The 27,588-nt window shown below is 35.9% G+C and overlaps 1 protein-coding gene and 1 long non-coding RNA gene across 2 annotated transcripts; one reads left to right on the forward strand and one right to left on the reverse strand.

The window, feature by feature from the left end:
- The first annotated feature begins 2,229 nt into the window (after positions 1-2,229).
- Positions 2,230-25,255, forward strand: LOC127864227 (uncharacterized). The gene is made up of 4 exons (XM_052403937.1): positions 2,230-2,567; positions 22,450-23,435; positions 24,300-24,540; positions 25,246-25,255. The coding sequence occupies exons 1-4, from the start codon at positions 2,230-2,232 to the stop codon at positions 25,253-25,255; spliced, it is 1,575 nt and encodes a 524-aa protein (XP_052259897.1).
- Positions 25,256-25,925: 670 nt separating this feature from the next.
- On the reverse strand, positions 25,926-27,353 carry LOC127864993 (uncharacterized). The gene is made up of 2 exons (XR_008042433.1): positions 26,629-27,353; positions 25,926-26,285 (listed from the first exon to the last, which is right to left on the reverse strand). It is a non-coding gene; the product is annotated as an uncharacterized LOC127864993 (long non-coding RNA).
- Between the last annotated feature and the right edge of the window lie 235 nt (positions 27,354-27,588).

Consider the following 27,588-nt stretch of genomic DNA (forward strand, 5'->3'; position numbering starts at 1 on the left):
TTTCCGGATGATAACTCAAGAACGCTTAGGCCTAGGATCATGAAACTTGATAGGTAGATTGATCATGACTCGCAGATGACCCCTATTGATTTTCAGGTCACTAGGTCAAAGGTCAAGGTCACGATGACCCGAAATAGTAAAATGGTTTCGGGATGATTACTGAAAAACGCTTATTCCTATGATCATGAAACTTGATAGGTAGAATGATCATGACTCGCAGATGACCCCTATTGATTTTCAGGTCACTAGGTCAAAGGTCAAGGTCACGGTGACCCAAAATAGTAAAATGGTGTCCGGATGATAACTCAAGAATGCTTATGGCTAGGATCATGAAACTTCATAGGTACATTGATCATGACTGGCAGATGACTCCTATTGATTTTCAGGTCACTAGATCAAAGGTCAAGGTCACAGTGACAAAAAACATATTCACACAATGGCTCTCACTACAACGGAGAGCCCATATGGGGGGCATGCATGTTTTACAAACAGCCCTCAGGGCTTTTTTTCCTTCTTTATGAGTGGCCGTGGAAGGACATTTCACAATTTTGAAAAGGACAATTAACAAACCTAACATGGCCGTGAATTTTTACAAAATGGGCCATTTTTCACAATTTTAATAATTTCACGACTCGGTTTTTCACAATTTTAAGAAGTTCGCGACTCAATTTTTCACAATTTTGAAAAGTTTCGCAACTCAATTTGTCACAATTTTGAAAAGATTGCAACTCATTTTTTCACAATTTTGAAAAGTTCGCGACTCATTTTTTCACAAAATAAGGGGGCCAGGGCCGCTTCACAAAGTCAGGAAAAAAAGCCCTGGCCCTTGTTTACTGATATTTAAGTCATAAAGCACAGTGTATTAGAATTTATCATACCACTGCATTGATATGTGCCTGATATAGCGTTGCCTGATATATTTGTTTATATCATGGTCAACAGGAAGTTCTTATATCAGTCATGAGTGGAGGATTGTCATATTACTCAGAATCAACTACAAAGTACTACCGCAAGAAACATTGTTTACAAATATAAAGCATGCATGCTCATGACGTCATTATTAACACGTCAAAAGACAAAAGTCATATTCTTTCCTGCTAAAACTGCAGCTTTAAGCATTTTTATGACCCCCTTCCAAGAAGAGTGGGTATAATGTTTTGCACATGTCAGTCGGTCGGTTGGTTTGTCCTCCAGATGGTTTCCGGATGATAAATCAAGAACGCTTAGGCCTAGGATCATGAAACTTCATATGTACATTGATCATGACTGGCAGATGCCCCTTATTGATTTTCAGGTCACTAGGTCAAAGGTCAAGGTCACAGTGACTCTAAATAATAAAATGGTTACCGGATGATAACTTAAGAACGCTAAGGCCTAGGATAATGAAACTTCATAAGTACATTTATCATGACTGGCAGATGAACCCTATTGATTTTCAGGTCACTAGGTCAAAGGTCAAGGTCACAGTGACTCTTAATAGTAAAATGGTTTCCGGATGATAACTCAAGAATGATTAGGCCTAGGATCATGAAACATGGGGGCGGGAAAGTTTTGCTTTATAATGTGGCTTAAGTAAAAGCTTGTCAATACTCTGTAATTGACAGTTACATTCAATGCTGCACAAAAGTGTGGTCAGATTGTTGGCTCTAATAATATCTTGGCTGAATTTTTTAATGGTTTTGATTCCTTGAAAAACATGGCTGCCATGAAGCGGGGCAGTTTTCCTCAAATAACAAAGCCTTCATTTAAGTTTAAAAATCAAAACATTACCCAGCTGGAATAAATTTATAATTCAGCGTACTATTCTTGTTAAACCAGGCATTATTTGTACTACACTTGCTTAACTAACTGTATTTAATACTTCTTTGCTAAATTTCAGTCAGTTTAAATTAGCCTTCTATTGAATGCACTTATCTTCATACATTCTTTCTATTAGGTTAAAAGTAACCTGATCCTGTACTTGTTCTCACATGCGTGACGGTTTATATAGTGACAATGTTTACTATAATTACAAAACTGCGCCGCAAAGAACATTTTGGATCATAGTTTGGCAAATATTGGAGTTTAGGTGTGATTTTCTGAGTCAAGTTAGAAGTTTTAAATCTTGTGCTAATGTACAAAATATATAAATATGTGTGTATTTGTAATAGGTTTCTTTATTGATGGATATTTAGTCTGAATTTTAATAGTAAAAAAGAGACTTTGTTGACATTGTTTAAAAGGTACAAAATGGCAGCAAGTGCTCAGTTTTCAGTTGATCAGGGTTCTAATGAAGTGAATGACTATATTTGTAATGCCTGTGAAGACCAGAATAAAGTTGAGACAAGTGCTGATTTCTATTGTAAACAGTGTGATCGGTTTTATTGTGGAAACTGTATTGATTTACATGGTAAATTGTTGGCTAAACATACAACATTTGGAAAAAAAGATATAGATAAATGGCCAGTTTCAAAAAAGGTGGTGCATTTTCTACTTTCTTGTGATGAACACAAAGACAATAAAGTTGACAAGTTCTGCAACACCCACAGACAGCTGTGCTGCCCTCAGTGTGTATTAGATTATCACAGGTGCGTTAGCCTTCAGTGGTTTAGGTAGTACAAGAAAAAGATTAGAAAAATATATGGGCCATGCTCTGTGGAAAGGCGGTGTAATGCATGCACAGGCTAATCAGGGATGACACTTTCCACTTTTACTGAGTTTTTGCTAAGAAGAAACTTTCTTGAAACAAAAAATATCCTAGTAGCGGAAAGTGTTGTCCCTGATTAGCCTGTGCAGACTGCACAGGCTAATCTGGGATGACACTTTACGCACATGCACCAAACCCCTTTTTCACAGAGCATGGCCCGTATAATATAAAGAAATTTAGACGTTTTCAACCCATATTCATCATGATATTACATCCAAAACAAGAGACTTTAATACAAAGTCCATGTTCATTTTCAAACCCACCAATCTGTCTTTAAATTAAAAATAATTTTTATTTGCTTTTGTTCGGAAATACATTTTAATGTTGAAAATCATCATTTCAAACAGTGAAAAAAAGCTGTGAGAATTATTAATTTTAATTATTATTAAAACCTTTCATTTTTCAGTGAAATTATATTTTTTATGTTGATTTTTAAGATATTATTACCTCAAAATTTTCAGCTTTACACTTTCAAACTTGATTACTCTTGATCATATAAAAAGAAATCCTGCAAGCTATCGGAAAGTACAGAAGATAATAGAAAACACTTCGCATGCAATTTGCGAGTCAATATGAAGATTACACATGACCTAGGTTGTTTTTTTGCCCAGAAGTATAAGGTATATATTCTGAACATAGAATCTTAGTGCAATTATTGCTCTTTAAGTACATGGTATTTATCTAAGGGTGTCACGTTTAAACGGTCGCGTTTCGTGTTTTGCTGAAAAACGTTGACCAAAACAGTAAACGTTTAAACGACAGTCAATATCGATATAATAAATATTGGGGTGCAAATAACGTAGCCGACTAGCTGACGAAGTATATTGATGAAGAACTGCAAAATCCGGGTACTTGCGGTAAATCCAGGCTACCGAATTCAGCAGTAATTTATTTCTGATTGATTAGCGAATGGCACAGACATGAACGGAAACTAACGGAAAATCTTCGCTTCTTTCGGAAAATCTTACAACTTGGCAACGAAACAGTGCATATGCCGCCATCTTGAAATATTTTAATTGATTGATAAGCAAAGTAATACACTGCGGTAGCATGTTGAAAAGCAATATTTTAACCAAATTATATATTGATTACGTTTTTGCTAGTTAACTGGTTTTTAGCTCATCTATTTTTTGAAAAAAAATTATGAGCTATTGTCATCACCTTGGCGTCGGCGTCTGCGTCTGCGTCGGCGTCGGCGTCCGGTTAAGTTTTGCGTTTAGGTCCACTTTTCTCAGAAAGTATCAATGCTATTGCATTCAAACTTGGTACACTTACTTACTATCATGAGGGGACTGGGCAGGCAAAGTTAGATAACTCTGGCGTGCATTTTGACTGAATTATGTGCCCTTTTTATACTTAGAAAATTGAAAATTTTGGTTAAGTTTTGCGTTTAGGTCCACTTTTTTCAGAAAGTATCAATGCTAGTGCATTCAAACTTGGTACACTTACTTACTATCATGAGGGGACTGGGCATGCAAAGTTAGATAACTCTGGCGTGCATTTTGACAGAATTATGTGCCCTTTTTATACTTAGAAAATTGAAATTTTTTGTTAAGTTTTGTGTTAAGGTCCATTTTATTCCTTAAGTATCAATGCAACACTTACTAACTACCGTAAGGGGACTGTGCAGGCAAAGTTATGTAACTCTGACTGGCATTTGGACGGAATTATGGGCCCTTTATACTTAGAAAATTAAAAGTTTGGTTAAGTTTTGTGTTTTGGTCCACTTTACCCCTAAAGTATCATAGATATTGCTATCATACTTGGAACACTCGCAAACTATCATAAGGGTACAGTAAAAGGACAAGTTGCATAACTCTGGATGTCATTTTTACGGAATTATGGCCCTTTTTTGACTTAGTAACTTTGAATATATGGTTAAATTTTGTGTTTCGATCCACTTTACTTCTTAAGTATCAAGGCTATTGCTTTCAAACTTCAAATACTTTCATGCTATCATGAGGTTACTGTACCTGGCAAGTTGAATTTTACCGTGACCTTTGAATGACCTTGACTCTCAAGGTCAAATCATTAAATTTCTCTAAAATTACCATAACTTCTTTATTTATGATTAGATTTGATTGATACTTTGACAAAACTACTCTTACCTGACATACCACAATAGACTCCACCCAAACCATCGCCCGTGCCCCCCCAAACCCCCCCCCCTATTTTTTTTTTTTTTTTTTTTTTTTAAGATCATCTCACAAATGACCACCACACCCTCACACTATACCCCCCCACCTCACCCCCCCCCCAATTTTTTTTTTATGAAACGGTTAAAAAACACAAATATTTATTTTTATTATTTTATGTTTGAAATACCGTCCAACCATCGCACCCAAGAATCCCCCCCCCACCCCCCCCACCCCCCCCACCACCCCCCCCACCCCCCCCCAACCGATTTTTTTTTTCCTTTTTTTCGCATTTTTGGAAGAAAATGTAATAAATGTCCACCCCCCCACACAATGCACCGCTCTTCACTCCACCCCTCCATCCTTTGTGATTGAAAATGAGAGTCCCTTCACCTTTAAAAAGAAAATAGATGAGCGGTCTGCACCCGCAAGGCGGTGCTCTTGTTTTCCAAGCTTCATAACTTGGTCAGAACATTAAATTTTGTCTAAATATAATTTTTGTCTAAATAATATCATTGCCAAGTTCGAAACTGGGATGTGTGAAGTCAAAAGCTAGGTGGATAGGTCAAACCAAAGAAACAGCATGCTTATACTCCAAAAGTCATATTAATTGTCAAATCATTATGAAACTTTGTCAGAACATTTGTCTCAATTATATCATGGCAAAAATCAAAGCTGGGTTGTGTGAGGTCAAAACCCCAGTAGAAATGTCAAATGAAAAAGCTTGTTAACACTCAAGTCATGTTAACTGTTGAATCTTTATGAAAATTTGTCAGAACATGTTTTCCTATGATTTCTTACTTGATTTGAAAATGGTCGAAAGACATGTACGCCAGGGGGTGGGGCTATTTTCCTTATATGGCTATAGTGATACTTAGTGAACACTTTAGAAGTGACATTTTTAAACATGGTCTGAACATTTGTTCTTATGATAACTTGGCTGAGTTCGAAGATGGTTGCTGAAAAAACATGGCTGTCTAGGGGGGGGGGGGGCAGTTGTTATGCCCCCGGTAGGATGACACATAGCAGTTGAACTGTCCGTCAGTATGTCAGTCAGTCTGTCCGTCCGTCCGAAAAAACTTAAACATTGGCCATAACTTTTTCACTATTGAAGATAGCAACTTGATATTTGGCATGCATGTGTATCTCATAGAGCTGTACATTTTGAGTGGTGAAAGGTGAAGGTGAAGGTCATCCTTCAAGGTCAAATGTCAAATATATGGCGTCTGTCCGTCCAAAACTTTAACATTGGCCATAACTTTTTCAATATTGAAGATAGCAACTTGATATTTGGCATGCATGTGTATCTCATGAAGCTGTACATTTTGAGTAGTGGAAGTTCAAGGTCAATGTCATCCTTCAAGGTCAAAGGTAAAAAAAAATAATTTCAAAGCGGCATTCTCATGAAGCTGCACATTTTGAGTGGTGGAAGCTCAAGGTCACGGTCATCCTGCAAGGTCAAAGGTCAATTTTTTTTTCTCAAAGCGGCATTCTTATGAAGCTGCACATTTTGAGTGGTGGAAGTTCAAGGTCAAGGTCATCCTTCAAGGTCAAAGGTAAAAAAAATAAGAAAAAAAAATTTCAAAGGGGCGCAATAGGGAGCATTGTGTTTCTGACGAACACATCTATTGTCTATATATGGCTATGATATGGCTATAATTAATCCTTGTGAACACATTTTAAATCTAATCTTAATGAACTTTGGAAATTTGGTCAAAGCATTTGTTGTAATGATGTCTGAGTTAGAAAATGGTTCCAGTTTGTAATAAAACATGGCCACAAGAGGGTGGAAAAGTTTTCCCTATATGGCTATAGCAAAACCTGGCTAACGCTTTTTTGCCATATTTATTGTTCAAGCTTTGTGAATTGAACTTGGATACAAGCATTTTTTCCAATCATATTTCAGCTTATTTTTATACTGGGTCTAAAACAAGGTCACTAGATCATATTTGAAAAAAATCTTATTACCATTATAAAATGTGCTTTTTGGTCAAAACATTTTGTTGTAATGATATCTTGGCCAAAGCAGAAAATAAGAATATACCAAGAAATTAAATATTTATGTTTCACAAAGTACTTTTAATATTCATGAATCCACCTTTTCATAATATATTAGTCCTTTTGGGCCTCAGGTAAGCGCCGTAGGGCCCATGGTCCTATTGTTTATGTTCCTGATAATACTTACAGAACATAATATTAGCAAGTGTATGTTTGGTTTCTTTTTTTTATAAATAATTATTGATAGTAAAAGAAAGTACATTATTTTACAGGAATTTTTTGCTACACTTTTCATGTTACAATTAATTGTTTTGTTAAATGGCATCTTTAGTGATACCTGTCATGTTTCGTTGCTGAGAAAAAAAGTTTACTTTATATATTTCTAGTTGAATATGAATATTATTTGCAAACTTTTTTATCCCCACGCTTTTCGGATAAAAAGTGAACTTGAAGTCAGCGTTCAGGTTTTGAAATCTGCGACCGCGATTCGAAAAAGGCTCATACCTACTTTGTCCCTTCAGATATTGCTTTCATATTTGATACGCATGTGAAGCCGGAAAACACCTTTCCATGCGCATGAAGCTGTTGGAAGCATAAGTATCTGTACAATACCTTACCATGCGCATAAAAGTTTTGACCCCTGTGAATTTGACCTTGAACCTAGGGTCCGCGTTACGATTTCGAAACACATTATGTGGTTATCTCCGTTGTCTGTCTGTCCGTCCTGGCCACTCTCTCCTCCTACACTCTTAGCACTAGAGCCTTGAAACTTACACACATGGTAGCTATGAGCATATTTGCGACAGTGCACTGTTGGGAATTCTGATCTGACCCCTGGGTCACAAGTTATGTGGGTTGGGCTTGGCCCGGGTCAGAGATTTTCACTCATTTTGTTTAGGTTATTTTGCATTTACTTCTTCATTTCTACACCGATTTACTTAAAATTGATACTGAACATCTCTTATGACAATATGGTCAATCTCAACTATGCATGGTCCCAATACCAACCCTGGAGCGCTCCTGGGTCAAACATGCAGCGTGGAGATACGCGTCGGCCTCTTCCTCGCCATTTCTAGTTACTTTAGACATTGGTCTGTGTATATTTGTTGAAAATGTGTAGTCCACTGTGTTCACTATTAAGTACACTTAACTGTAAAAAAAATGTGTGTAATATAATCATAAACATCTCTTGTGTCTTTGTATTCATTAAAATTGGGAAATTAACATTTTGAATTTGAAAATAGTTCAAGAAGAGCGATAATAGCCCTTGCTTTGCTGCCATTTAACCATTTTTTGCAAAAAATAAGAAGAAAAGTAAAGTATGTTTTCAACAAATTTTATAAAAGTTGTCATTTTTCTTATGTTGTATAGTATAAAGTTAATTGCAAAATATTATTCATATATCCCAATTTAAAAGCAATCATTGACACTAGGCTTGCTACTGTATGAAATTTCAATATCACATTTAAATAAACAAATTATTAGACCAATCTCTTGGATCCTCCTTTAACACATTTTATAATGGCGTATTTTCTTTGTGATGAATATATCATGTGACAACAACAAAAGCTAAATAATCACAATAGGTTAAATAACAACAAAACATATTTGGAGATAGTAGACCAGGTTTGCAGCTGACTTGTATTCCCTAAAAAAAAAGAACCTGTATCTTATCAATTGGCAAATATTAGGGCGCAAAACCCATGATATTGGGAAAATTCACAAAGTTAAATCTTCCGATTGTGAATTATAGGTTTTTTTAATTGCTTGGTATTAAAAGTAAAAATCAACTCCAATATTGATTTACATTCATTTTGGCTTGACATGTTCAGTGTAAGTGCTCATTTTATTAGCTCCACTTGCCAATGGCCAGCGGGGCTTAAGTCATGGTCAAGTGTCCGTATTGCGTGCGTCCGTGCGTTAACTTTTCCTTTAAACATCTTCTCCTAAACTACTGGTCCAATTCTGATGAAATTTCTCAGGAATGTTCCTGGGGTGAACCTCTTTCAAATTTGTTCAAATTATGCCCCTGGGGTCAAATTTGACCCTGCCCCGGGGGTCACAAAGATGAAAATTTGCTTATATAAGGCCTATTTTGTGAAAACTTTCAAAATCTTCTGGTCCATAACCATTGGGCTATCAAATTTGGTATGTAGAAACATCTAAATGTCCTCTACCAAATGTGTTCAAATTATGCCCCTGGGGTTAAATTTGACCCTGCCCCGGGGGTCACAAAATTAAAAATAATTTTATTATGCTTATATAGGGTCTATTTTGTGAAAACTTTACAAATCTTCTCGTCCATAACCATTGGGCCAAGGACTATCAAATTTGGTATGTAGTGACATCTCATAGTCCTCTACCAAATTTGTTCAAATTTTATCCCTGGGGTCAAACTTGACCCTGCCTGGGGGGTCACAATGTTGAACATATGCTTATGTAAGGCCTATTTTGTGAAAACTTCAAAAATCTTTTTGTCCATAACTGTATGGCATAGGGTTACCAAATTTGGTATGTAGTGACATGTAGTAGTTCTCTTCTTAATTTGTTCAAATTATGCCCCTGGGGTCAAATTTGATCTTGCCCCAAGGGTCACAAAATTAAACATATGCTTATATAATGCCTATTTTGTGAAAACTTAAACAAAATCTTGTCCATAACCATTAGGCCTAGGGCTACACAATTTGGTATGTAGTGACATTGTATAGTCCTCTACTTAGTTTGTTGCAATTATGCCCCAGGGTTCAAATTTGACCCTGCCCTCGGGGCCACAAAATCAATTATATGCTTATATAGTGCCTTTGTAATGAAAACTTTAAAAACTTCTTGTCCTTAACCATAAGGCATAGGGCTACCAAATTTGGTATCTAGTGACATCTAATAAACCTCTACCGAATTTGTTCAAATAATGCCTCTTAGGTCAACTTTGACTCTGCCCAGGGGATCACACAATTGAATAAACGCTTATAAAGTGCCTATTTTGTAAAATCTTTTAAAATCTTCTTGTCGAAAACCATTCGGGCTTATGGCTACTAAATTTGGTATGCAGTAACATCTTATAGTCCTCTACCAAGGTTGTTCAAATTATGCCCTTTGGTTCAAATTTGATCCTGCCCTACGGGTCACAAAATTAAACTTTATATACGCTTATATCTTGCTTATTTTGTGAAAACTTTAAAAATATTCTTGTCCTTAACTCTAGGACCTAGGGCTACCACATTTCGTATGTAGTGAGATATAGTAGTCCTCTACAAAGTTTGCTCAAATTATGCCCCTGGGGTTAAATTTTACCTAGCCCAGGGGGTCACAAAAGTATACATGTGCTTAAATAGGGCCTATAGTTAAGTATTTGCACATGCCGAGAAAATCTTCAGCCTTTTTTCACCAGTGGAGTGATACAGGACCATCATGGCCCTCTTGCACTTGTTCTTTAGTCCGTTGGTCCGTAGACCAATTGTGTTCCACAATATATCTAGGGAATGCTTTGACCTACAGCCAGGCAACATGTTTTATGTTTACATCAGTGCCCCAGATAATTATTTGGGTAATAGGGTTTTCACCCGTTGATTTTGAAAAATAGGGTGATTTCAGTTTTTAAAAAGGGTGAAATATGTTATTGACATTTATACCTCAAACTCATGTATGCTTTACTTTTGTTGCACAGACTGGTTGCAGTATGCACATTTCAACTTTTATTTCTGCCCTATCAACGTAAACCATTTCTAACCAGGGATATGACTTTTATCACTTTTGACAGTTTTTTCAATCACGGAGTCGGACTTTCCGTCATGTTTTTGGATGTCAACTAGCTACTTTCAACTGCTGCATACACAGTGGATAAGAAATCGATAACACAAATGATTGCGTTGTTTGTACGTGGTAGGAAAAAGTTTGCGATCGACATACATTTAGCGCAACAATCGCGCATGTCTTTCGACCTCGCATGGACATTTTTATTACGCATCGTTATAGAAACTGAAAGTACAGACACTTTACAAATGCACGTCATAAATATTTTGGTCAGACGCTTAATTTGTTTTGAAATTTAGTCCGCATAGCGTTTGAATAACTTCTACTGTTTTGCTCCTCCGTCACCCAGGCGCTTGCTCACTGTTGAATGAATAAAATCTTCGCCGCCGTACGAAAATTATTCCAATTAAAAATTACCGAAATTGAGCGAAGCATTTTCGATCGAGACTCATATCGTACGCATCAAATTTAAAGAATAAGCGTAAAAGTCAAATTGATTGCGTTTAAAATACGCATTATATTGAATTTCTTTGCGTATTTAAACATTTTAATAGGGTGAAAAATGCCGATACACAGCTTATCTGGGTTACTGTTACATCGAGGAATATTAAGAGGTCAATCCATTTTAGGGTCAATAGGTCAAAGGTCACAGAAGATTACAACATGAAATTATAAAGATTTAGTATTCAGTTTTAGTTCCTTGTTATACCCATAATAATATTATAAGCAGATTTTCAATTATGATAAAAGTTATATTACAGTACTGCCATTATTAAATTGTTGCAGTTTTTAAAAGATCATACATTGGCTACTTTATTAGTGATTCTTTTACTTTTTGCATCTAAATTGTTTTTATAGCAATAATGATTATTTTCACTTTTTGAGGTATTATCCATTAATACTGGTATCAATATTTACTACATAAAACATGTGCATGTATCTTAGGTGATAGTTCTTCAGGTAGATTACAATATATTATGTAAACTCAGGTACACCTACAACTCTCATTACCAGGTCAGTTCTGGATAATTGCTTATCAATAAGGGATAATTGCTTATCAATGGGAATCTGGCACTAGTGTGTATTGAATGGTCAGGTTCATGATTTAGTGGATTTTTAGGTTAACCTTAAATTTAAGGTACATGACCTACATAACTGAATTTCAGGTACACCTTAAATTTAAGGTACATGACCTACATAACTGAATTTCAGGTACACCTTAAATTTAAGGTGCATGACCAAAACTGTTTATTAGGTTAACCTAAGATTTCAGGTAGGGGGTTTACTATATAAACCTGATGTTATATTCAAAAAGGGGGGGGGTTGGAATTAATTGCTAGGAGAGATGTATATATCATAAATATCAAATGCTTGACTTTAGTTGGAAATGTGAAAATAAATTGTGTATATAATGTAAATAAAATGTAGTAGTAGAAACGAATGAGTTTACTTAATTTCTACTAGCTCTGCTAGTTAAATGAGTTACAAGAGAGTTCGTCCACTTTATGGACTGGTGGCAGCGTATTAACTTGACTGAATTATAAAATTCTAGTCAGGATATTTGTGCAAGACTAGACTTCGAGTTACTACCATCGAAGTTCTAATTTTGCGACACTGGTGCCAAGCGGTGGGATATGTACTTTAACACGCGCGTTTGTGTTAGAATTCAGAAAATTGATGGAACAACTTACTGAACGAGAAGCTTCGTTACATCAGATTGGCCTTGAATTTCGAAACTTGTGCGATCATCTTCGGGAAGAATTGGATGAATTTACAAATGTTGTACGTGCCATAATTATAAAAAAAAATGATAAAATTACAGACCTAGAAAGGGAAATTAGTCAACTTAAAGATGCTCTCATGAAAGTAACACCCAAGGGTCGTGTGGGACAATCAAAATCCGATTAAATTTTGTTAAATATCACTATTAACAATGGATAATAACAAAGCGAAAGTGACTTTTGCTAAAATTTACAAGAGGTGTCCTCCTCCTGAAAGAAAAGTTACAAGTTTTGTTGAAATATATAAAAGACATCCGCCTCCAAATACAATTTTAGTTAGAAGAGGCAAATCAATCCCAAGTTATTCAGATAGTGTTTTCAATGAGTTTGTTTATTATTATTTTACACCTATTAGTGAAGATCGGATGGCTAAATTGAAGACAGTGTACAAATCTGTAAAGTGGCTCTAGGGTTTATAGCATTTGCTTTGCTATAATTAACTGGATTATCTCTTATACATTCGTGCGCAGTGTTACAGTGTTGATTTAAAAAAATAAATAAATTTAAAAAAAAAAAAAATGCCGCCTAAAAAATCGCAAGGCATTGAGAACCAGGAGGGTCATCCAGTGGTCGGTGTGGATGAGGAAGAAGATTCACCTCTTGAAAGTGAATTACGAAATCAAATCAGTGAACTTAGACGCAAACTAGTAATCAGTGAAGAAGAAAGGGAGAAAAGTGTTAGCCAGGCAGTGCAAGAAAGGAATTGTTTATCACAAAGATATCAGGAACAAATTACCCAGTTGCATATGGAGCTGGAAGCCGAATTAAGAAATGTACATGTTACACGTGCAAATGAACTGTATAGAGATATTTCAAGTTTTCAAGACCAAAGGGTTTTTAAAAAGAACCCGGATATTCCTATGCCCAGGCAGATTTTGTATGATGGTAAAATTTCCTGGGAGAGTTTTGCCAAGCCGTTTAAGGCTCTTGCAGTGTCGTGCGGTTGGAATGACCAGGAATGTCACTTCCGCCTACAAAGCAGCCTTCGTGGCGAAGCTGCGGATTTTGCTTTCAACCAGACGTCAGCAGAATCACTGGAAACATATTCAAAGCTCATGAGTGCTTTGGAAACCCGCTTCAAGGAACATAGGACCAGTTCATCGTACTTGGCAGAGCTTGAAAATAGAAAATATCAGCCAAAGGAAAAATTGGCTGAATATGTGTCGGACATTCGAAGGCTTGTGATAAAGGGTTACCCAACTGCTGACGGGGTAACCAGAGAAACCATCAATGTGAGGCATTTTATTAAAGGATTGCAGGACCAGCAGGCAACCCTTTTTATTGGGATGAAAGACCCCCAAAATATTGATGAGGCAAGAACAATACTTGAGACCTACAACAGTCTCAAGGAAGAGGTCAAAGGTGGAGTAAAAATACGTGCTGTTGAAACACCCAAACCAAAGAATGCACTTGAAGAATTTGTGACCGAGGGTCGGTTGCAGGCTTTTGGACGTGACATTAAAACCGGTCTAGGCAAAAAGATCGATCAGTTGGCGTCACAACTTAAACCGGCTGCTTCTCAGCAACCTCGCAAGGAGTTTGCTAGAACCCCGCAAGATATTGTTTGTTATAAATGTGGCTTCAATGGCCATATTTCTCGCGATTGCAGACGGAATAATGGCGGGAACTTTGGAAGCAAAAAGTTAAACTAGGAAGGACTGGTACAAACGGCCCTGTATTGGTCCAATCTAGCGAGAGACAAAAATATAAAATTGTGAAATGCAGAGGGATTAATTTAGGTACATCAATTTTGCTGAAAACATTACTCAGTGATATTACTTGTCTTTTTGTTATTGACACAGGTGCCTGTGCAACAATAATTTCTACAGCACTTTTCAATAAGATTGCTGACAATTTAAGGCCGGAATTACAACCCGTGGATTCATCGATAAGGCTTGAAGTTGCGGATAATGGACTTTTAAGTATAGAAGGTGTTGCTTGTGTTGACATTCAAATAGGTAAAGATGTGTTTCAGTGGAACGTCTTTGTGGCAAATATAAGAGAAGATGGACTACTGGGACTTGATTTCTTGCATAATTTCAATTATAACTTAAACAAGAATGGCCTGAAATTAAATGGCAAGAAATATGACACTGTTATTGAAAATGTACCTCTTAGAGCAGTCAGGATCACCTGCAACAAAGATATTGTTTTACCAGCAGAATCAGAGTGTTTAATCCCAGGAATTAAATCAAATGGTGGTGTATTTAATACAAAATTTTGTCAATTTATGAAAAATTCACTACCAAATAGAGGTATTGGTGAGGGACTTTTAATTGGAAATACTGTCTTCAATGCCGAAAATGTGAACAATGGCGATTCAATACCGATTAGGATAATTAATACATCACCAGAAAGTGTCACCATTAAGGAAGGTTCTACTCTTGGTTATGCCGAGGATTTACAAGAAAGTGATTTAGAAAACTCTCAAGTTGAAAGTGACAATCTTTCACATGGATTAAACCAACCGTGCAGTGATAGTTCTGACATAGAGAAAGTTCTTTCCAAGTTGTGCAAACCTTTACAAGATTTGTACAAACGTTCAAGCGCAGAACTTTCTGATAATCAAAGGATTTTACTTGTGAATCTATTGGATGAATTTAAACCTATATTTTCAATTACTCCTAGTGATTTAGGGCGTACCAGTGTTGTAAAACATACCATAAATGTTGGAAATCATAGACCAATTAAAGTACCCCCACGGCGGGTACCCAAGGCATTTGAAGGCGAAGAAGAAAAGATTATTCAGCAACAACTTGAAGCAGGAGTTATACGGGAGAGTAATAGCCCTTGGTCTTTCCCAATGTGTTTTGTCAAAAAGCGGGGAGGCGGTACTCGTGCTTGTATTGACTATAGACTTTTAAATAACATTACAGTCAAAGATTCATACCCGCTTCCCAAAATTGACCAGTGTTTGGACAGTTTGGATGAAGCTGTCTATTTTAGTACTTGTGATCTTGCTTCAGGATTTTGGCAAATAGAGGTAGAGGAAAAAGACAGAGCCAAGACAGCGTTCTGTACTAGTAGAAATGGACTTTACGAATATGTGACATTACCTATGGGACTGTCAAATTCGCCTGCGACATTTCAGCGTTGTATGGAATTAATATTCCGTGGCATTCAATGGAAGTCTTTATTAATATATTTAGATGACCTTATTACTTTTGGAAAAGATTTCACAGAACAGTTACAACGTTTGCGTGAAATGTTTCAACGTTTAATGAACGCTGGATTAAAACTGAAACCTGAGAAATGTGAACTGTTTCAAACCTCTGTTAAATTTCTTGGATTTACAGTTTGCAAGGAAGGAGTTAAACCAAATGATGATAAAATCGAATGTATTAAAAGTTGGCCGGTGCCAAAGAACTTAACTGAAGTTAGAAGTTTTGTTCAATTTTGTTCGTATTATAGAAGATTTATCAGGTCATTTTCTACTAGAGCTGCACCATTGAATGGACTGATGAGGGCCGGTCAGAAATTTCATTGGGATTCGGAGCAACAGGCGTCATTTGAAGATTTAAAGTCTGCATTTGTAAGTGGAGACATCTTAGTTTATCCAAAGGATGAAGGAATGTTTATTTTGGATGTTGATGCGAGTGATACTGGAGTTGGTGGTTGCTTGTCCCAGATGCAGTATTGTGACAAAGCAGGATGTGAAATAGAGAAACCTGTATTCTTCGCCAGCAAATCTCTTACAAAGGCGCAGAGATCATACTGTGTTACTCGTCGGGAATTGCTAGGAATGGTTACCTTTATGCACAAATATAGACATTACTTACTGGGACGCGAGTTCTTAGTGAGGACAGATCATTCTTCGTTACGATGGATTATGTTTTCAAATCTCCCACAGATCAAATGGCGAGATGGATAGAGATTATGGCACAATTCAATTTTAAAATTGAACACCGGAAGGGTACCAAACACGTGAATTGTGATAGCTTATCTAGGATACCGTGTGATCCAAAGGAGTGTGACTGTTATGACGCAAATTCCATACTGGAGAATTTACCGTGTAAAGGCTGCAAAATCTGCTTAAAGCGTCATAATGAGTGGTCAGAATTTGCAAAAGTAGATGATGTGATACCTTTATTTACCAGGATAAATAATGGAAGTACAAGTTTTCATGCTGTGCGATCATTTCTCTACTATTGGAATATATTGGTTGTGTTTTTAGCCATAATAATCAGTAATGCAAAAAGTGCACTACGCAAAGTTATTGGTAGTGTTTTGCGTCTCAGGATTCGAAACCGGGAACAGGGAAGTGAACATGGAGTATCTCCGAAAGGGGTGGAAGAGGAACCATTTGATTTGAAATCTAACGACGTTGATACTACCCTCAATGTCAGTGACCAGTTCAAATCCTCGCTCTTAGTTGACCATTCTCCGGAAAGTATCGCGAAATTACAAAGGAATGACCCAGACGTGGGTTACATTATCATCTGGTTGGAAAAGGGTGTTAAACCAACCAGGGATGTTATTGCTGGTGAATCACCAGTAGTGCGTAATTTGTGGCTAAATTGGGACATATTACACTTAAGGAATGGTGTATTATTTCGAAAACACCCATATAAGGATAAGACAGTAAGAGAACAGTTGGTGATACCTTCATTACTAAAGAAGGATGTTTTGAAATCATGTCACAGTTTGAAGTTATCAGCTCATCTTGGAATAGATAAGACAGTTTTTAAAGTGAAGTCATCCTTTTATTGGTACAGTATGAAAGATGATATCAGGGATTTTATTCGCAATTGTACAGTTTGTGCAGCGAGAAAGAGACCAACGAAACCAGGTCGACACGGACTGCAGGAATATTCAGTCTCGTTTCCTTTAGACAGAGTGTGCACGGATATAATTGGTCCACTTCCTGTTACACAGCAGAACAATAGATTTATTCTCGTAGTGATGGATCAATTTACACGATTTGTGGAGTGTTATGCTATTCAAAATCAAACAGCAGAGACTGTTGCACGAAAAATTGTGTATGAATATTTCAGTAGATATGGAGTTAGTTTGGATATTCACAGTGACCAAGGATCTAATTATCAATCAAAATTATTTAGGGAAATGTGTAGGCTCCTTGAAATAAATCAAACAAGAACTAGTTCATACCATCCTTCTGGAAATGGGATGTCTGAAAGGTTTAATCAGTGCCTATATGACATGATTACGACATATATTGATGACAATCAAACAAACTGGGACGAAGACTTAGCTCTTGTGACATCGGCATATCGTTCTAGTGTTCATAGTTCAACAGGTTATAGTCCAAATTATCTGATGTTCGGAAGGGAGGTAACTTTGCCAATTCAACTTCAATACGGATGTTTCCCGAAATCACATAATTGTGAAAAAGAATCTGAATATGTGGAAAGTTTAAAAGCTAAACTAGAAAATAGCTTTTCTTTGGCAAGACAATTCACTAAATCAACAATTAAAAGACAAAAACGGGATTATGACTCAAGATTAAATACAAATTCTTATAAAGTTGGAGACTTGGTGTACTGTTTAGATAAATCTAAAACAGTGGGGCGATCAAAGAAACTAGAACCTATAATATGGCAAGGGCCCTTAGTGATAACTAGAAAATTTGGGGACTTATTATTCGAGATCAAGTCAAATGTGCAGAAACCAAAAATTGTGCATCATGATAGACTGAAGCCATATAACAGTAATATAATACCAGACTGGGCATATGTGATGAAAATGAAATTAGGTCAAGGAACAGCATCACCTATCAAACAACAATTAGGTAGCTGTAAACAACAGAGCAATAAAAAGTGCAATACACCAAAGACTAATCAGTCACGGGTAGAAGATGATACTAAAAGTTCTGTTAGAAGAGGTTTGAGAAATCGAAAACAGACAGAATTCTATAGGGCTTGAAGAAATGACACTAATGGCAAAGGTGGTTCATTTGTTCTCCAGAAAGATTCAATTACTATCCACTGTAACAGTGCATTACAAAATGCTTGGATTAGGCTATTATATAAGGTACCTGAGAAATCAGGTATACCTTAAATTTCAGGTACCATGACTCCTTCTGATGTCAAGAAACAGAATGCATAAAAGATTAACCATGACTAATATTTTTATGGACCTTCAGGTTTACTCTTGTGTATATATTCAAGGAATAAGATTAGACTTTCATTCTTCAGTTAACTAACAGCACTCATACTTTATCAGAAACTTCTTAACAAAATTGTGAATTAAAACAAAATTATGTCGGATTTATTGAAATGAAACAATGTAAAAATTGTAAAAAGTTATTCAGAACAGCACAAAAGTTGAGGAGACACTATTTGATTTATTTATCGTACTTCTTTGGATTTTATTGCTGTGTTACTTGTGAAATAAAATTTGAAACAAAACTGAAACTTCTCCAACATATTTTCTCTGAGAAACATAAAAGAAAGGCAGAAGTTGCCAGTTTTGAAATACAAACTAAAAGGCAAGAATATTTTAATAACCCAAAAAGTAAATATATAGGAGTAACAAGTGAAAAATATACGGAAGAAGAACAAAAATACTTAATTAACACTCCCAGTGTAACAAACCTTGAATTTGTTGACATAGTGTCAAGAATAGAAAATACACTCAATATGGAAGAAGAAGATAAACCGAAGGACAAATTTCAAGTTGATCCAATATCGCCATCGCCAGTGAATTCTCATGGAGATAACTTGCTGGAGAGCATATGCTCTGATAGTGAAGCAAATACAATTCCTACAAGTACTTTGCCATATACCACTGGCTTGTATGCGTCTACGTTGCCATACATGTGGAACACAAAAAGTCAGTTGACAGCGTCGCCCTACCTTCTATCTGGTCAATCATCAGATAAATTTCCTGGATTAAATTTGGAGAAAACTCAGCCATCAACTGGTTTGTCTACTAGTGTGCCAGCCCTGCCAAATTTCCGTAAGCGCGCCAGGACGCCTTTGCTGGACGAGAAAATGGAGGATTGCTGCTGTGCGAAAATCCAAAATCTAGAAAAGACAATTACAGCAAACACAAATCGATTGGAAACATTGATTAATAACAAACATGATGACGTTTTGGATGCCTTAACTAAAACGCTTCAGTATCAACAAGAACTTTTTAACGCCTATATAAACCACAATCAGGAAGACCAAACATTGAAAAACTATCTGATCAAAATCTCAGAAACCACCCTGGATATGTTAAAAAAATGAAGCGTTTACAAATAAGTTCGCCTGTGTATCAGGCCCGCCTCTGCCGCCCTAGACGAGGCAGTCGCGGGTAAGTAGCCCAGGAGGGTCCACCATGGTCAGGCCACATTGTTGACCATGCGTGGGTAGGCATGAGGGATGGCTGATGTCCGTGTGGAGCGTTTGGAGCGTATGGAGCGAAACGACTAGACAATGATCAGAACAATTTCATTTCGTTTAATATGGATTAGTTTTTTTCTTGTGTTTTATTTTTAAAACAATGTACATAAATATTTTATTTTTGTGTGTGACTGAACATAATATTTCAGGCGAATTGGATTTAAGTGACGGGATTTAATTTCATTAACTTTTCAAATATTCTTGGACTTTTAAATGTAGTAAAAGAGACATTCACTACAATTATTTTATATTTGCATTCATTTGTATAATGAATGAATTCTTATGTTTTGGGACCATTTTCAAAAATGATGATTGTATGATTATGTATTTGGCATATAACTTCATATATTCATTTTTCAATCTTCGAACATATATATATATAATGTGATTGATTTATTTGGATTTGATATATTTTTTTTCCGCTTATTTGACACCAGGGGTTGTCAAGCTGAGGGGGGAGTAGTGTTGCAGTTTTTAAAAGATCATACATTGGCTACTTTATTAGTGATTCTTTTACTTTTTGCATCTAAATTGTTTTTATAGCAATAATGATTATTTTCACTTTTTGAGGTATTATCCATTAATACTGGTATCAATATTTACTACATAAAACATGTGCATGTATCTTAGGTGATAGTTCTTCAGGTAGATTACAATATATTATGTAAACTCAGGTACACCTACAACTCTCATTACCAGGTCAGTTCTGGATAATTGCTTATCAATAAGGGATAATTGCTTATCAATGGGAATCTGGCACTAGTGTGTATTGAATGGTCAGGTTCATGATTTAGTGGATTTTTAGGTTAACCTTAAATTTAAGGTACATGACCTACATAACTGAATTTCAGGTACACCTTAAATTTAAGGTACATGACCTACATAACTGAATTTCAGGTACACCTTAAATTTAAGGTACATGACCAAAACTGTTTATTAGGTTAACCTAAGATTTCAGGTAGGGGGTTTACTATATAAACCTGATGTTATATTCAAAAAGGGGGGGTTGGAATTAATTGCTAGGAGAGATGTATATATCATAAATATCAAATGCTTGACTTTAGTTGGAAATGTGAAAATAAATTGTGTATATAATGTAAATAAAATGTAGTAGTAGAAACGAATGAGTTTACTTAATTTCTACTAGCTCTGCTAGTTAAATGAGTCACAAGAGAGTTCGTCCACTTTATGGACTGGTGGCAGCGTATTAACTTGACTGAATTATAAAATTCTAGTCAGGATATTTGTGCAAGACTAGACTTCGTGTTACTACCATCGAAGTTCTAATTTTGCGACAAAATGCATTTAATCATTGAATTTTAACCCATTTAAGACAACTGCATTAATGTCAAAAAATTATGAAGAAACATATGGAGTTGCACGAGTTTACCTGACAATTAAAATGTCACGGTGACTCAACTTAGAAAAATGGTTTTCGGATGATAACTCAAGAATGCTTACTTCATAGGTACATTGATCATCACTGGCAGATCACCCCTATTGATTTTCAGGTAACTAGGTCAAAGGTCAAGGTCACAGTGACTTGAAACAGTAAAATGGTTTCCTGATGATAACTCAAGAATAATTCGGAACATTTTGAACAAACATATGGAGTTGCACACGCTAACTAGACCATTCAAACATTTAACAATGGCGTCTTTACTTTTCCACAAATAGATCACATGACAACAACAAAAGCAAAATAATCACAAGAGGTTAAATAGCAACAAATATTGGGAGATAGTAGACCAGGTTGCATGTCATAAGTCGCTCATCACAGGCTAGACTGTACATACTGAGTTTGGGAATAGACATTAAATATACGTCATGCTTGTTTTTTGTGGGATGGAAGAGCATTAATGATCTTTTCTTGCATGTGTTATTATGGATAGTGTGGTCAAGGTGTACAATGATACTTGAACTGAAAACAATATTAACTACTAGAAATGTATTCTTAGTACATGGATACCTCTACAATCCAATTTGTCCCACAACTGCCCAAATCTCTTTAAATTATGAACAAAAATGGAGTTGCACAAGTTAACCTGACAATTACTATGTTACTGTAGAAGTATCCCTCTATTTGAGTAACGCTTCTCACAATTGAAAAAATATTGTTTGGTTAAAGAGATTGTCACATAACTCTTCTTATGTAAAAAAAAACTTTAAAAAAATATCAAGGTGCATAATTTCACATTGTGGGCTATACTTTAAGAATAGTTCATCCCTCTATCAGCTGTACTCTTTGAGTTACTCACAACACAATTTTAAATGTGATTTCTTTGCTAAACAGGGCCATTACTCTGGGTATGTTGAAAAAGACATATCAAACTATGCATGTGGGTAAAATTACACAATGATAAATATTTATGTAAAGTGATAGTCCTCTTGTAGCAAGCAATACTGTTTATTTTACACTGCACATATGTTAAAATGTCATTTTTGTATAAATATAAGACATTACTACAATTATGATGAAAACAACAGAAACAACATATAGAAGTGCGCATTAGCTCACATGCCTGGTTACTGTACTTGTTAAGTTGCAGGAATACATGTGGAGTTATATACAACAGAAAAGTCACGCAGATGGATGGAAAAGTGCAAATCTATATACCCCATATTAAGCCCAAGAAGCGTTAATTTATTGTACATGTATGTTTTTATTTGACACTTTATACTTGTTTGAAGCATTTCATAATATCACTGACTATTCCTTGGTATGTACATGTATTAATTGTTTATTTCAGCCAGTGCAGTAAAGTGACCCAGATTTCGGAGCTGACCAACACGCAGCCCTCAGGCCTAGAGGGGCTGTCAGTGGAGCTGGAAACTGTCCTGGGGGAAATTAAAACCCTGCAGATCAGTCAGGAGGCCAGCATTCAGTCCTTGCAGAGAACATACAATGAACATAGGGAAGTTATGATAGAGCAAATGTGTGGCAATTTAAATACTTATATAGATGAATGTGATAATAATTCTGTGGGTACATCAGGCGGAAATGAGCAATATTTAAAAGAAGAGATATGTAGGAATGTTGTTTCTATCGTGAATGAATTTGATAATATTACTGCGAAGGAACTTAACGAGATGAAAGATGAAGTTATAAGCATTAAAGGGTCAGTTACAAGTTCTATTCATAAATGCACCAGTCTTCACAATGACTTGTCACAATTCCATGAAATTGTTCAAAAAATTGGAGATCATAAGGAGCTCTGTTTTATAGCCAGCATAAAATGTAAGCCTATAATACAGCAGGCACTGACTCTGCTGGGAAAGTCAGGCAAGGCGTTTAATGTCCAGAGTAATGCTCAGCACAATGTGAGAATACCAAGTGATTCACGTACATGTTATATCACAGGCATGTGTGTTCTGACTGATGGGCAGGTGCTGGTTGCAGACAGGAGGAATAACAGAGTCAAGCTGCTGAACCAGCAGTACCAGGTGGTGAGTCACTGTGATGTGACTGACTATGTAGAGGACATGTGTCAGATCACACCCAGTGAGATTGCAGTGGCTGTGGATGATGATAGCAACACACATGATGTCCAGTTTATCACAGTCACCCAGAGTCAGCTCACTCTTGGTAGGAAGCTTGAGTTACAACATACATGTATAGGTATTGACCACCACGAGGGTGAACTGTTTATCTGCTCTGGTACTGCTCTGTTCAAGTACACACTGAGTGGCAAACAGGTCTGCAGACTCTATGAAGATGGGTCATCTGATTATACAGGTAAGAATCATGGTGAATTCATCTTGATAACATACCTATTATGTACAGGGATTTTTCTAGCCATTGTGAGAAAAGGAGTTTAGTCAAATTGTGTTATTTTAAATCCATACAATGACAAATTTGGGAATTTTTATCGACTGAATAACCGAGTTGGGATTTATTTTTTTAATCAACAAATATTGACCCATTAGGCCTTTATCTTGTTATTTTGAAAAAAATAACCATATAAATTATAGTTATATACTTTGTGAGATAATAATAAAATGAAATTCAGATGTAATAGCAGAAAACCCGCTGATGTATTATAAAATATTTGTTATATAACTCCAATGTGCCCTTTGAATACTACAGTACATTGTAGCCAAAACAAGATTCAGAAATATTGATTTATAAACACGAGTAATGAAGTATTTTGACTGTCACTACATGACATGTCTATAAATAGAAACTGTGTTCCTGGGAGAGAGACACTTTCTGACCCTGTCTTAATTTTGTGGTTGTTAAATGATTGTACATGTACAATATGTTTACCTGTTGATAGAACTGTTCAATTGTTTCAGTATGTGTAATTGTTTCCATCTGTGTAATTGTTTTGCTTCAATTCATATCTAACTCACCAGTCGCATTTCAACATGTCAAACGTTAACACAATAGCTCTGCTACTGAAGTTTATTGTCACGCTTAACTATTGAATCATTGAAATGTATGCATATATTTTAGATGTGTAAAGGCCTCTTTATAGCAACATATGCGTAATACAATATCACTGCAGTATGTTTAATAAGATTATTTAACATTGACAGTAATTCAATATCTTGATGTTACTCTGTTTTGCAGTAGACAAGTGTGCTGTGAGTCCCACAGGTGACAGGCTGTACATCACCAGCTGGGACCAGGAGAAGCTTCTCACCCTGGCCAGGGATGGCACACTCCTGGCTACATACTCAGACCCAGCACTAGAGTGGCCACGTGGTCTACATGTGACCCCTGCAGGCCAGGTGCTGGTCTGTGGATACCTGTCCAACACTGTACAACAGGTGGGCTGGGAGGGGCAGAGTAAGCTGGCTAAGCTGGATACTCAGAAGGATGGAGTGTGGTGCCCATGGTCAGTCTGCTACAGCAGCACCACATCCTCCATCATTGTGGGACTGTTGGAGAACGACAACATCCTGGTGGTCAGAGTGGAATAGTGTGTACATGTATGTATTAGTTGTTGTAATTAGTGATTAGTATTTCAATGACAATGTGTTGTTTAGCATACGAACATAGTAGTGTGTAATGTTACAATACAACATTAAGTGTGTAGTTAAAGATACAAATAATTTATGTACACATATTGTTATATGCTCTTACACTGTAAGGGTTTTTGGTTGAACATCACATCTAAAACATATTATGTTATGTATTCATAATATTTGTGTCATTATTGTCCTAAAATTTAGTTAATGTAAACTATGCATGAAAAAACAAAGCATTTCGACTGAAAATTTAATATTTGTACATAGATGCACATGTACATAGCAACTGAGGCTATTTTTAGACTTATTTCTATAAACACCATGCCATGTAAGAAATGTATATTGATGAATAGTTTTTTTTAAATATGAAATAGTTTAAGTAATCTTTGGAGGAATATATTTTGATGGTTTGTGTAATGTTTACAGAATATTAACACAGGATGTGAGATTTATTAATTTAAATTGTTTTATGCTGTTTAACATGTGTTATTGATTGTTATTACATTTATATAAATGTGTTTGAATCCTAAGCATACATACAAGCAATACATCAATCTATCCTGCTGCTCCAGTGGCTGCTGAGTCAGGACAAGGTTGCTGAGGATGTGGTGGACAAGGATGACCTGAATACACAGAAGGTAACATAGACCCTTTGTCAGACCTTTTCCTTGCCATTTTGGGGGAAAATGCAAATAGTGTGGAATTTGGATTTTTTTGCGCACGAAAAATCCATTGATTTGGAAAAAATATTTTATATAACTCTTTCTTATACTTCAAATTATAATACAGTGTCCGACAAATTTCTTATTTTTCAGGTAGCCCACTGGGCTACCAATAAAAATATTTGGTAGCCCATAAAATTTTCCTACAAAATGGTAAGAGGCAGGTTTTCTTCTTTATTTTATTTCTTCATTTACATATACATAATATGTATACATACATATACATAAAACAGCAAGTAGTCTGATGTACACAGTCAATATCGTAAATTAATGTTACAGTACAGGCACCGTGTACTTAAATGTAAATGTACCAAAGAAATCATATACTACATGTAGATATTACATGTATGTGCACATGTATGTGTACTTAAATTCGGACAGCACGTTTAGTCGTAAACGTAAATAAAGCGTTTAGATGATCAATACGATTGATTCGTATGGTGTTAATCAATGCTATTGCCCTTTTTAACAACAAATACCGAGTTTCAAGAAATCAAGAGTATTAAATCATTTATTTACTTGTGTCCGACTTAAAGTACTGTCCGAATTTACGTACATGTATTGCATCCGTATGTTACGACACTTGAATGCAGTCAGTATACAATACAATAATTGTTTCAATGAACTGATACAGCGTAACGGTAACGATACAGCGTGTTTACATGATATTTTATTAAGAGAAAATGTCAATGCCAAATACTTCGCGAGATACCCCGGTACTTACATTGAAATTCACAACGAAACTTTTAATGTAAATTAAATGATCTCAATGTTGTACCCGCTACGAAATTTTTATTTACAAATGAATACACCCACGTCAATTTTCGCGCGCTTTTTATCAGGACAAAGAAATTCATTTCTTAAATGTAGAATTTTGTAACCTAAAATAGCTGTACACAACGCGTGCACACCACAGGTGGAAGTAACGTACCCAGGATAGTATTTTTCATATATATATTTTTTTAGGAGCCCAATAAATTCAAATAAATATATAAAATCATGTTTAATGAGAAAACAAATTGACAAAGAGCCATGAAAAAAATCCCCACCCTCTGATATTGGAATCATAACTTAATAAGTTATGATTCCAATATCAGAGGGTGGGGATTTTTTTTCATGGCTCTTTGTCAATTGTTTTCTCATTACACATGATTTTATATATTTATTTGAATATATTGGGCTCCCTAAAAAAATAAATAAAAAAAAATACTATCCAGGGTACGTTACTTCCACCTGTGGTGCACACCGTGGCAGATTATTTACGCATGTTGCAATACAACGGTCCTGATTGGGAGCTTATTTCATCATATCTTTAAATAGAACCATGTGCCGAAATTCATTTGACACTTTAGAAAATTTCAAACGTTTGTGTTTATGACACTTATCGTCTATATTACCCACCCATAATTTGGTTTAAAAAAAAAAAACGGGCATATATGGGATTATTGATTAACAGTCGATTAATCCAATTATTAATTGACAATGCAAACTAATTAGCAGGTGTTAACCGCGTTCACAAAGTTGTCATTAATATTCATTTTCGGTTTCGTTACCGTTTTGAAGAATCCGCTATTGTTTTAATTTATTTAATGTTTGGCGTCCTTGGATATTTAATTTTAACGACATCAAAAACGTTGTCGCTATTACTCATTGTTGCGGTTAACAAAGAATTCCAAACTGCGAAATGATGTTGCATCATGTGCGCCAACTATCCAACCGGCTCTCATTATATTATTAGCAGACGACAAATGTTGGTTCTGATTGGATGATTAAAATACACTGTTACTGTTTAAGACATTACCGCAAGTGATCGGTGACTGATTAGATAATTGATTGCACTTTGTTATCGGATTAAAAGCAATACACAGTGTACAAACACATGGTCAGCGTGTTTATTCTACGTATGTCTGTCAATAAACCGGGCTACCGCTCTTATAGATTTATTGTAGCCCGGCGGGCGTCAGCTGGAAATTTCAGTAGCCCGATGAAAAATTTCGGTAGCCCCCGGGCTCCGGGCAATGGATTTGTCGGACACTGTAATAATAAAATGATATAATTATAGTACTATATTGTTTACATCTAATTTAAATATAATTGACATATAATAATCATGAGGAACTTATCTTAAAAAAGAACACTCTTGGGTATGGTTCTTTTTAACAGACCCATAAATATGCCAGAAAAAGGCCTGCT

Source organism: Dreissena polymorpha, chromosome 1, assembly GCF_020536995.1.
Source record: "Dreissena polymorpha isolate Duluth1 chromosome 1, UMN_Dpol_1.0, whole genome shotgun sequence".
Classification (NCBI taxonomy): Eukaryota; Metazoa; Mollusca; class Bivalvia; order Myida; family Dreissenidae; genus Dreissena; species Dreissena polymorpha.

Coding starts and splice junctions, on each gene's coding strand:
- LOC127864227 (XM_052403937.1), top strand. CDS start 2,230: ATGGCAGCAAGTGCTCAGTTTTCAGTTGATCAGGGTTCTAATGAAGTG. Junction 2,568..22,449: donor TGTGTATTAGATTATCACAG/GTGCGTTAGCCT, acceptor TGTTTATTTCAG/CCAGTGCAGTAAAGTGACCC. Junction 23,436..24,299: donor TGGGTCATCTGATTATACAG/GTAAGAATCATG, acceptor TGAGTCCCACAG/GTGACAGGCTGTACATCACC.